This window comes from Cyprinus carpio, chromosome A25, assembly GCF_018340385.1.
Source record: "Cyprinus carpio isolate SPL01 chromosome A25, ASM1834038v1, whole genome shotgun sequence".
Lineage (NCBI taxonomy): Eukaryota > Metazoa > Chordata > Actinopteri > Cypriniformes > Cyprinidae > Cyprinus > Cyprinus carpio.
Genome location: NC_056596.1, coordinates 11,074,427 through 11,087,310, shown reverse-complemented (window position 1 = coordinate 11,087,310; position 12,884 = coordinate 11,074,427). Strand labels below are relative to the sequence as shown.

Sequence of the window (12,884 nt, the reverse complement as noted above, 5' to 3'; positions counted from 1 at the left end):
AATAAAAGATGACAGATTTGGTGGACAGCCCTTTTAATCAGAGTCTGTTAAGCTCCATAATGACCAAAAAAGCATAATAAAAGTTGTCGATACCACTTTTTGTGCTATATTGTGCATCTTCTGAAGTCATATGAAACATTTATGTAAAAACATACCCAAATTATGTCAGTATTCACTGATAATCTTCCAGTGCCGTGAGCTGTTAACCATTGCGACTGGATCATTGAATCCTCAGTTAAACTTAAGATCCAAGCAGTTTGGGTGCAAAAGAGTTTGAATGAAATTCAGGATATTAAAAAAAAAAAAGTTCTAATGTGCATTACAGGCAGGATAAAAATAAAGTGGGGAAAAAAACATTTTAATGAATCTTGACTCACACCATCTTCCTGTCTGAGTGCCAAGGTCGCTCTCACCTGCACCATAATGTTATGCAGCATTTCTGTCACCGTTATCGCTGCAGCACTCTGGGGGAGCAAAGCGCAGACCACCCCTTGACTTCTGAATGTCCACTAATGCACAGTTTTCACTCCACAATCCATCTGACAACACAGCGAGTCTCCTCATAATCAATATCTTTGTCATTGTCAGAATTAGTTATAGGGCCTTAATCCTGCACCTTGATGAATCTGTGAAAATGAAGGTCTAGCAAATCACAAAAAGTGAGCAAAGCAACGATTATGGAAAAGTCATAGATTTGTCTACAAAATACTCTAATTTAAAGGAAGAATTCAGCCAAAATGGCAAATCCTGTCATTATTTACTCACCCTCATGTCGTTCCAAACATGTCTGACTTTATTTATTCCATATAACAAAAAAGATAAATCTTATTTAAAAAAATATATAATTTTTTGTTACACAAAATTTATAAAGTAAAAGTGATGTTCATTCTCTAGTGTGACATTTCAGCATGTAATAAACAAACTTAACAAGTAAACAAACTGCATTTTGGGACAAGCCAACCTGATCTCATAAGAAATCATAACTATTTTACAATTTGGCAATTGACCCTTCACCAAGAATTTGATTGACGGGGGATCTGACCAATTATAACGCTGAATCTTTCCATTTTGTCCGACAAACAACCAGACAGGAGAGTAGATTGATGTTGGTGGACTTGAACTTAAAAAATGATGTGTGTTGATGTATTTCAGTGATTGAAATAAGATACCTTATGATGTTCATTCATGTTTATTTTGTGCTATAAGTAGAGGAAGAGATGATTGATTGAACTGATGCTGCTTGAACTGAGATGCTACACTGTTCTGTCACGACACATTAAAGAGCCACAGAACGGTATTTACAGTTTGAATTTTTTTTAAAAAGATCAAATTTGAAAGCTGTGTCTTGTCTGTCGGTGTGTTGTCAGATTCCTGATGTGTGGCGTGGGAGAGCCATGACTTGTCGGACATAGCAACAGTATCTAAGGGTGTGGGGGTGGTCTTTGCGAAGGGTCAATTTTGTATGAATATGTATTATTTGATTCACACAAAAACGTATCAGAGGAGACACTGATATATATATATATATATATATATATATTATTATATATATATATATTTGATTCACACAAAAACGTATCATATGAGCCAGACATAAGATTTTTGTCTAATTGTTATGAGCCAGACATAAGATTTTTGTCTAATTGTTAAAAATATATGATTTTTCAATGAATAATGACTTGAATCTTTGTCCGTTTGTCACACAAAGCTAATATATGACTTCTGAAAATCAGGAATATATTGCATAACTCTTAACACTTCTGTGACACTTTTATAGTATAAAAGTGAGTAAATAATGGCTGAATTTCATTTCTGAGAGATCTATCGCTTAAACACAAGACAAAAGCGCATCCGATTAGAATGAAAATGAAAAGCAGTTCAAAGATTTAACGCTGATGTGCAGATTTAATACTTTTTTTGCTCTGACAGGTGTTGGAACCACAAAATCGTGGCTTCTGTGAAACCTTCATTCAAATTCAGCATAATTAGTCAAGACAGATTTTAACCAAACAAAATACAAGAAAACTGAAGAGGAGAAGAAATTGATACACTTTAAGGAAATTCCACCCCCATCCAATGTCTAACCGCACAGCGCATCCTTATTACAGTTTATGTTGTGCAATCCAATTTGGATGAATCCCATTAAATGTGACATCCGCCTTCACAGGATGCATTCCAGTAAATATGCTGCATTTCAGCAATGTTTTTTTCCCATTTAAATATATGTTGATCCATATGGCATTCAAATCTCAGGCTCTTGTTTAGTTAAACTGGAACCATATATATTTAAAAACTGCATTGTGGAGTTTTAACTGTATGCTTTGATGTGAGTGTGAGCAATGTGTTTCTGCTGTCAAAGGTAATCAGAACGGATTAAGCCTCACAGTTTCACTCCGAGACAGTCCGAAAGGAAAGCTGATGGTAGAGATCCCAATCAAAGAGAGGTGGGAAACTGTGACAAGTCCAGATACGTTGAGTGATAAGAAGGCAGTGGCTCTTCTTCTCTCGTTTGCCGGCAAAGACTTTTGTAATCAATCTATGCAGACTAATTTGGGCCAGACTTCAGTGTTTCTAAAGAAGGGATGTGAGAAATGGACTGACAGGCCGGTGTAAAGCTGTGGAGTCATAGGTCTGCAGTGCAGTACATTTTCATATCCCCAACATACAGTACATGTATGGCTTAATATAGTGGATAAAATATTAAATTCAGTTTGGAAAGTTGGATCATATTAATTAGTCGCTGATGCAGTGGACATTTTTTTTAAAAGCCATTTTAAGTATTAATGGTGTGATGGTGTTACATTAAGTGCAATTAAATGTAACAATTATTCCTACTCATAATTCTATTGGACTGTCCTATAGACTTGCCATGGCAGAAAATTCCTATTGAAGAGTTTGGGAAACATGGTAAATTTCCTAAATGAGCGCAATGAAAGCCAGATGTTATTTACCGAAGTATCAAAATGATAAAACAAAAGACGTGTTACTTTTATGTGAGACTTTTATTTAACTTGAACAACTGTGGTCAGAGGGACAGCACAAAAGTTAGTGGTTGTAACGCCATGTCAGCATGATGAAACAACTAAACAAAATGAACACAACTAAAACTGAAACAGAAATTAATAAAACTTATGTAGACATATATAAAAACAATAAAAAACAACAACAAAAAGACTTCATCTTCGATTGAAATATAAAGAAAATATAAAAAATATAAATTAATTCAAAATATTAACAAAAAAAATACAATGGTATCTCAATGATAGCAAAATAGCACTGTTTTGAATGTGGATATTGCACCTGTAGTAAAAAAATGTTATCGTGCCAAGCCATGCATGTGTTTTTTAAAATTATTTATTTGTGACAACGTAGATTCTACAGTATTATATTCTTCTATCGTAATGGACAGATGTGTAGCTCTCTTAAAATAATAAAAAAAATTTAGACTTTTTTGTTGTAATTTAATTCATGAATTAGTGGATTAAATGAACATTTTAATTTTGTTGTAATTTAATTCATGAATTAGTGGATTAAATGAACATTTTAAATAATTACAACTCTTTTGTTTTAATCAGTGTTGCCATTTTTGTCATGTTCCAGAGTGCCATGCACAATTTTCTGACACAATTATCAGAATTAATTTCAAATTAACACACTCATACAAACTCTCAATTTGTAACGTCAGTCCTTTATTTCCTGTTTAGCCATCCTACTATATTTCTGATCATTTCTGAAGGGCTGTTTTACCCTTTTAGAATAAAAAACTTTCTTAAATTTCTTCACGGTCGTCTTTTACTTCAAGTTCTAAAGTCAAAAGGTACTTCATGACAGAATTGACCTCATGTGTAAAGTCAATATTTACTGACTGAAACAGCAGTGCCCTGGTCAGTTTGGAGGACAGATGGATGATCTCTAAAAGGATCTTTCTCTAGCTCTGAAGTGTTTTCCATGCAGGGCAAGACAGTTTTATTATGGACAGTATTGATTTGACAGAACTAACATTTTGCCCATTGACCGTGATGCACCATTGTAGCGAGTGTTTATGAAATGGATAGCATGTGGAAAATTAATTATTGACAGATTCAAATATGCTGTCCACAGCAGCATAAATGTGGATAGTAAGCAGTTTTTGACAAACACTGTGGATTAATCATTCAGACAAGGTGTAGTGACAAGCAACCAAGCTTAAAAAGGCTTTCATGTGAATGATGCAGATTTAGATTATCATGTTGTGATGCTGTATTTACTTGGCTTGTCAAAACATAGATGACTTCTGTGACCACATTTCTAAAGTGATACATCATTCGGCACAGTGTAAAACTCTGCAGATTTCCAACATAATCATTATGGCTCTGCTGCGATTCAAAGGCAAAACCTCAGATGGATGATTCTATGAGCAATGACTGAAAAAGAGATTGCTTATTAAAATCTAATATCTTGTAAAGGATCAGTGAAATGAAATAGAGATTTGACTAAAATATTGTTTAGGCCAGAGATGTAATCACGAAAAGGCATTCCACCGAGGATAACTCCATTTTCTCTAACTGTTGGCAGCATTACCACCAAATTGAGAGAGAGGAGAAAAAAGTTAATGTGCTTGTAAAAGATGGGCCACTTTATGAATTTTACTGCCCACAGGTCAGATGGGAATATATTCATTCTATATTCAGTGCAGAATTTATACCGGTTTCCTGTTGTTGCTATGCAAAGCACACAGGAACATTTTCAAGGCAAATCATAAAGCATCTGCCCTTCAGTGGTGAAGATGGAGAAACAATTCTGAAAAGGTGTGTGTGTGTGTGTGTGTGTGTGTGTGTGTGTGTGTGTGTGTGTGTGTGTGTGTGTGTGTGTGTGTGTGTGTGTGTGTGTGTGTGTGTGTGTGTGTGTGTGTGTGTGTGTGTATGTCCTTTAATACTTCTCTCAGGACATGTCATTTTTTAATTATTGCTCTGTATAAAGGTCAATGACATGATGCTCAGATCTATTAATTTATTCAAAAATACTTGAAATTGTAATGAGTTGAATATGCCACTTCTATGATGAACGTTTTTAATTTCTCAATTAAATTAATAGAATGGAATTCTTGAAAAGAAAACATTATTAATCAGTTTAGTATAACACAATCACTTTTCAGAGATTTCTAAAGAAACAAAATGAGCAAAAATTAGCTTTAATGCACATTAACATTTGAAAAACCATAATACTTCTATTTCTATTAACAAAAATTAATAGAAATATTAATATATTAGATAAAAGGAAGAAAAAGCATCCTGTACACTACAGCTTGCATATATAATACATATATATATATATATATATATATATATATATATATATATATATATATATATATATATATATAAACACTTCTTACCGTGAAAAATTTAAATCATAAACCTTTTTTTGAACATAAAGATTAAGACACGTTTTGAGACCAATGCATTCTGTTCCATTCAGTTTTGTGTCAATTAAAGAAATGTGTGTCAGGGATTATGGACATTTCAGGAACATCTCATGAACTTCCAGAATAAAGTGTTTTTTCTTAATTCACACCTGGTAGTGTTCATTTAGATTATGAAAAATGAATGTAAACATATAATCGCAAACACAGGTATGAAATGTAGGGTAGCAATACTGACCTGAGGTTAAAGTCAGTCAATACTGACAAATACTCACAAAAAGGGAGGTGGGGTAAAAAAAAAAAATAGATGAACAAAATGACCTTGGTGGCAGCCAGGCACTTTGCATATGACAATTTGTTTTTCAAGACCGGAGAAAGCATTCCGACGTTGCCGCAAGAGTGATTCTTGAAAGCTTTTCTTAAATTATTTGAGCCACAAAGAGATTCTGCAACAAGCAACGGCATCAGCTGCTTTACATTATTCAAGACTTACACAATGGCACTCCTGGCACGTCTCCTGCTTTCAAATTGAACTTGATTTAGTTAAGCTGGGTGAGCTCGAATCTGTGGATAGAGTGGCCTGCCAGATGTCAGGGAGAAGAGTCACTAATATCAGACACGCTGCAGTCTACATGTGGCATGAAACGCCGGTGACCTTCTGTTTGAAAATGTAACAATGCTTTTGCTCTGAAAGTATTATATTTGCAGATGATGAACCATGTCTTGCTGTAAGTTTTGGAGGGTGAACATTAGGAATGAGAGAGATTCTTTTCGATATTGCCACGAAAAAACCTAATATAACACATATTAATAGGATTTGGCCGGGACTATATAGTGCCAATACAATCTAACATTTATTGCTCCTGAGAAAAAGAGCAGAAGCAAGAAACCAAGGGTTCAGGGATAGAGTAGGAGAGAGATTTTGTTTCCAGAGACGGCCAATGAAGCTTAACAAAGCCATGTTTCAAAATGTATGAATGTATCAGCTGGAATTACACTGCTCCAGTTGAATAAATATCTTCAGGGTTTCTCTTCCCCTGTGTCCGTTGAATGAGCTCTTGTAAACACACTCACTCTCTCTCTCTATTTTCGTCTCTTTCTTGCTCTCTCATTTTCTCAACCTCAGTAGGTTTTGCAAACAAACGGACTGACTGATCCATCGCAGGCTTGTGTGGAAGTGTAGAAGGGATCTCAATGAACGGAGGAGAAGAACTACACCATAAACCACATTAATTGAGCGACTTCATTATTCACTGGCTTTATTAAAATAGCAGCTCATTTAGTTGTTGCATGCCAGACTTTTCATATTTCTTTCCTGCCGCTGCTAAAAAACTTGTTTATTTTCCCAAAGTAGTGTATTTTCTCGGCTATGAACCACTGGACCAAAAAAATTCTTCCATCTATTTTTGTTTAATTGCCTGTTTACTATTATTTTTGTTCCCCACTTTTTTATCTCAGAAGGTGCTTCCTTTACAGGAAAAAAGGCTCGTCTTGCCCCCACAGTGCAGTAGCACCTCGGGCGATAAGTATTTTGCAAACTAAAAACTTCTTTGTCAAGTCCTGTAAGTTTGAAGTTTTTCTCAAGGCATACTTTGGTGCACTTTCATCTTCAAAGTGACTAGATTTGTTTATGTGTGTGTGTGTGTGTGTGTGTGTGTGTGTGTGTGTGTGTGTGTGTGTGTGTGTGTGTGTGTGTGTGTGTGTGTGTGTGTGTGTGTGTGTGTATGTGTTTGTGTGTGTGTGTATGTGTGTGTGTGTATTAATTTATGTTTCACTTAAGTACACACTGTTTCCTTCTATGACTTATGCCAGTTTTCCTCCTGTACAGTTTTAGCCTAATGTTCACTGCTGCAAATACCGTTGTTTTGAAAACATGTAATAAGTAGTACCTTTTGCAAAGAGTAGAAGAATAGCGGGTCAAAAATCTACATCACTGTTTTTTAATGTTACTTTGTGTCTGCACCCCGCTGTGCAACTAATGGGTTTTAATAATTTAATTGTTCAACTGTTCATCCAATATTAGCCTAGTGATTCATGTAAATGAAAAATTAAAAAATATTTTAATTTTGCAAAAGCTTTTATCCAGATTGAATTATCAGTTCATGCATTCCTTGGGAACATTATGAATATATGATTTTAAGACTAATTCATAAAGACATTTGTTTAATTCCTGAATGAATACATTTTTGAACAAATCGACTGACTCGAGTGATTCAGTAATTAATTCAAAACATTCCTGAATGAATCAGTGTATGAATGAGTCAGTGTTTATGAACAAATTGATTGACTTAAAGGGATACTCCACCCCAGAATGAAAATTTGTATGCTGGGTATGCTCTTCTGTGTCCTCCATGCCACAAGGATGTGCTGTTTTCTTTCAAATCAAAGCTAAATACACATACAGTAGAAACAGTGCATCCTTGTGGCGCGGATGATACAGAAGAGCATACGATGATATGGAGAGACACAGAGGAGACTGTTGACAAAGGAATTGTTGAATAAAGTTGTTATTTTTGTTTTCTTCACTTACAAAAAATGTTCCCGTCGCTTCATATAACCCAGACTGCACGTCTGATGGCAGATGGAGTATTCTGACGATGACTTTCATACCTTTTATGGACCTTGACACTGTTATTTACTTGGCAGTCTATGGGACAGTCTCAAGCCTACTGGTTTTCATCCAAAATTTCTTAAATTGTGTCCCGAAGACAAACAAAGCTTTTACGGGTTTGGAACAACATGGGGGTAAGTGATTAATTACAAAATTTTCATTTTGGGGTGGAGTATCCCTTTAAAGTGCCCCATTATACCATTTCCAATATTTTTTAGAACTGCTTTGAACAAATCGTTTGAGAATCGTTTGAAAATAAGGTGATATTAAACGCATATTTTGAGAAAGCAAAATTGTTTTTTGACCTTGCATGCATGTAAACCTATTATAGGAGACCCCAAAACAATATTAGGAACCTTAAAAATGGCACAATAGGGGTACTTTAATGATTCAGTAACTCATAACATTCATAACATTCATGATTTAATCAGTGTTTTTGAACAAATCAGTTTAGTGAATCATTCAGTGACTCACTACAAGACTACTTGTTTGTTCCTGAATAAATCTGTGTTTTTGAATGAATTGGTTGAACGAAAGATTCAATGAGTTTGATCACTCATAAAGACAGTCACTGGCTTAATGATATAACCTACAGAAATAATCACTGAATCTCCCCACCACTAATGCACCAATTCAGAGTCTGTCTGGAACGCTGCATTTAAGCACAATTGGAATGTCACTCACCCAGTCAAATTTAAGAATGAACAAAAATGAACTGTTATATATGTTTTCTATTATTTGTATTTTGTGTTTACATTTAAATGTAAGTTTGTTAGTAGCTTCAAAGACTATATAATACCCAAGACGTGTCACTCGTATAGCTTTGAATGAGGAACAATGCAACGCTCAATATGGCTGCTCTATAGAACGAAGCCCTGCCTTCTGAGTAAAAGAACCAATCACAAATCTGTAAAGTCAGCGTGTCACTGCAGATGCCGTTAGAAGTCCCGGTTGCTATATAAACACTCAGCATTCTGAGACGTGTGCTAAGGACTGTGCATGTGCACAGACAGGTCTAGCCTGAAAAACAGCTTTTTTAACGCTATTTGAGCAAAAGAAACAACATTTATGAGACAGTTCTTGTCAGATTTCATTGGTGATTTCAAATATGAGATTTAATCTTAAAATTGGCGAACAGTTTTGGAGAATGTTTCCCCATTCAAAGAGATAGGAGCTGCACTTGCATGCCTGAGAGGCATTTCAAAGATGGCAGCCGAGTGACATGACTTGTCTTAAAGGGACTTTGTTAGCTTGTAATGTACCTATAGCTAGATCCCTTTTTAAAGCTAGTTTTCATTAAGCTAGTTTTAAAAGTAGCTCTCCCAACAGTGCTCTTGTTCTCATTTTAAAATAGTTTATATAATACAAATGGGAGCAATGAGTGCCTGTTATTTTGCAAATCTCTCTAAATAACCAGTGAGAAGAGTTCCTGGATGATCTGCCTCAGTGTTCACTTGGGGAAAACGCCTTTATAGGAAGGCTGAAGCTCAAGTAATAGAAATCCAAAGTTAGCATTATGGCTTTCAAACTGTTCAGCTACTTAGGGAGTCCCTTCCACCCTTTGCATCTGAAAAGCCATTTTAATGAATCCCATCCATGCTTTTAAAACGTTGAAGAAGCAACAAGTCAGAGGGATCCAATGTCTCATAAGCACTTTAGAGAGAATGGTTCTTAGAAATTCAGTATTTTTGAGCTTTGAAGGGAAGTTTAGATGAATGCTGGGGCTCTTCATGCCACCTTATCACATGAATAATAAAGCATGTGCCAGCACAGTATGATTAATGTATAGAAACACAAACAATAAATAGCTGCTTTCATGCAAGTACTTTATCATGAGCGGCTTATAGGTTTACTGCATAATGAGCCTGAAGGTCAAGAGCCACTCGCACCCCGCTGGTCATCACAGCCGCTAAATAACTTGATTTTCAAAAGCCAGAGAACAGTATAGACGGATATGTCAGCTCTAATAACAACTCCTTAAAATCCTATTATTTTGTATTCTGACTCAGCACACCACACAATATATTACGAATTTCATGATGAATAATTTGTGGTCATCATGCAGATAAATGGTTGATTCAACTGGTTTGAGCATTACGGCTGCTGGTTAGAAAACAGATTTTGGGTTGTTGTTGTTTAAAATATTATTTGTATGCACTGAACAGATGGCCTGTCTCCAAGCTTATTTTGAGTTATGGACTCGAGTGTAGCACTATTGCATTCTAGCTTTTAAGAGATAATAGCACTAATGCATGGGAAAAGATTCTTGTTGCTCTTAATGAAATGATTTTGCTGTCTTAGGCCCCCACGTTAGAAGTCCTAAAATCTGTTGAGGGGGTAGAATGATGTGTGTGAATGCTGTCCCTGCAGAGCAATCAATAAAGATTTCCATTCATTGGCCTGTTTGAGAAAAAAACTAAAGATTTTAATGTACTCGAGTCAATATGCAATGGGGACTCAGACAAGAATACAGCCCTTCTGAAAGCTACAATGGGCTGGGTGTCTGGTCCAGAAATGCTACATCCCCTAATAAAACTGATTAAGGGGTCTTGCCCATTTGCTGAAAGGCCACTGGGGAGGAAGTGTCTGTTTTTTGCTTTGTCCTCTAACTAAATGCAATGCTATAGATTCAATCGATAGGACAACACAACGCTAATGAAGACTCAGGCAGTGGGACAGCCACAGTAGAGTGGGGCTTGACTCCTGAGTCCCCAAACACCAGACCAGTAATCTAGTCATACAGAGCATCTCTCGATATCTCTCGATATCTCTCTTTGTCTGTCTTGTAGCATTGGAAACTAGGGGGAGGGATGTATATCCATTCATCAGAATAAGAAAATAGTAGAAATAAAAAAAGTGAAGAAATTATTGTCCAAAAATCGAACTATTGTTGTCTGTCTGTCTGTCTGTCTGTCTATCTATTTATCTATCTGTTTGTCTGTATATCTGTGGATCTATTGATCTTTATTGTTGGTAAAAAGTGATGGAATTAACGTAGTATCCATCCATCCATCCATTAGCAATTAGAATTCAATGTCTAAAATCAATCAAACTATCTATCTATCTATCTATCTATCTATCTATCTATCTATCTATCTATCTATCTATCTATCTATCTATCTATCTCTGTCAGTCTGTCTGTCTGTCTGTCTGTCTGTCTTTCTGTTCATCTATCTATCTATCTATCTATCTATCTGTCTGTCTGTCTGTCTGTCTGTCTGTGTGTCTGTCTGTTCATCTATCTATCTATCTATCTATCTATCTATCTATCTATCCGTCCATCCATCCATCACCATCAAAACATAATTAATAAATAAAATAATTTATCCATCCATTAGCTTAAAACCATTAGCTTAAAACTGGGATAAAGGTAGGGGGTTTATTGTCTGAAATCCATCCATCCATCCACCTTTGGGGTAAAATGCTCAAGCCTGTTTTCATATGGCAAACTCATTATTGCTTCTGAAATCACAGCTACATTATTGCCGACGAGTTATGGGAACAAATGAAAGATCCATAAGGCAAGAAGAGCAGTGTACTTACCGCAGTAGAGGATCAGCAGAGCGCTCAACAGCAGCACAAGCCAGAAAGTTGAGGACATCGTCAGCCACGCATCCCACTGTCTACTCCTCTTCCTAAAGGGCGAAGCCATCAAAGTCAGTCTCAATTCTCCAGTCAAATTAGCCTCCAATCAGGCTCGTATAGCCAGCGGCAATTCACGCTTCGGCGTTCATCTCAAAGTTGCCACAGAGGGAGAAACTGCGCGAACGTATCCGTGAGAAGCACTGGGATGAGACAGCAAATGAAGAAGATCCTGTTTGCGATGCTGTGGTTATCAGCGATATGTAAGAGACACGATGACAATATAAATACAAGATAAATAGGCTACATCATGTCTCACAGAGCTACTAAACATAAAAAGAGAAAGGCTCGGTTTAAACAAATAGACTGCGACGTTTACAAGTTGTATAACTTGAAAAAGAAATCTCTCAAATCTGAGCTGAAGAGAAGCAGCGCTGCTGCCGTATCATCCGGCGACTACAGAAAAGTGTTGATAACTGAAAGTGTTTTTGATTCTGAAAGGTGAGAGAATCGATTGTTGTGCGTAGGCTATTTCTCTATAGCGAAGTCAAATCATGCCTTCCTCATAGCAATGTTTGTAATAAGCTTCTCTATATAGCTAATACTCTATAGTTTTTACATGTGCCAGCGAAGGGATTTTGTTTGTCTGGAAATTAAATGCATAAAATATTACATGAAAAAAACGTAATATATATATTTTTTATACAAAAATGCAATTTATAACAAATGATGCAGTTCAATAAACTTAAAGTCACTTTGGTATCATACCACAAAAAAAAAAAAAAAAAAAAAAAAAAAGCATGGAGGCTATCATATTTATTAAAATACATGTTCAGGTCAGTTGAGTAATTGAGGTTTTTTTTTAATTAATACAATTATTTATTTATTTTTGAGAGGTGTGTGTGCAAAGTTATTGCAAAGAAAGTTTTATTTTTTATTTACTTTTTTATTATTATTATAATTTTCTTTTCTTTTTTTTATGGCTACACCACCTGACATTTTAGGTCCACTAAATCAAAACTTATGTTAAATTTTTTTTAAGAGATTTCTCCTGTTTATCATTTCTGACATCCGCATTTGTCACTGACCCAATACGCATTTATCTCACTGTGTGTGCACTTTAGTATTCACAACATTGCATAGCATTTTTCCCCGTGATAAGCCTGTGAATTCAACATCACCTCAAGCTGTGGACACCAACATAATATCCAAGCAGAGACCAGAGGAAATGAAAGCCTCTTTGATTTAGCACTTAGGAAAAGGGCTGTTCGTAAATTATATTCAGTCCCT

At 35.7% G+C, this 12,884-nt stretch overlaps 1 protein-coding gene across 1 annotated transcript in view; it reads right to left on the bottom strand.

Moving 5' to 3' along the window:
- LOC109051078 (chemokine-like protein TAFA-5) overlaps positions 1 to 12,079 on the bottom strand; it is a 39,827-nt gene extending 27,748 nt beyond the window's left edge. Inside the window, exon 1 of the mRNA XM_042715476.1 lies at positions 11,556 to 12,079. Within this exon, the coding sequence (XP_042571410.1) occupies positions 11,556 to 11,664 (109 nt within the window). The 5' untranslated portion in view covers positions 11,665 to 12,079. The remainder of the gene's footprint in view (positions 1 to 11,555) is intronic.
- Between the last annotated feature and the right edge of the window lie 805 nt (positions 12,080 to 12,884).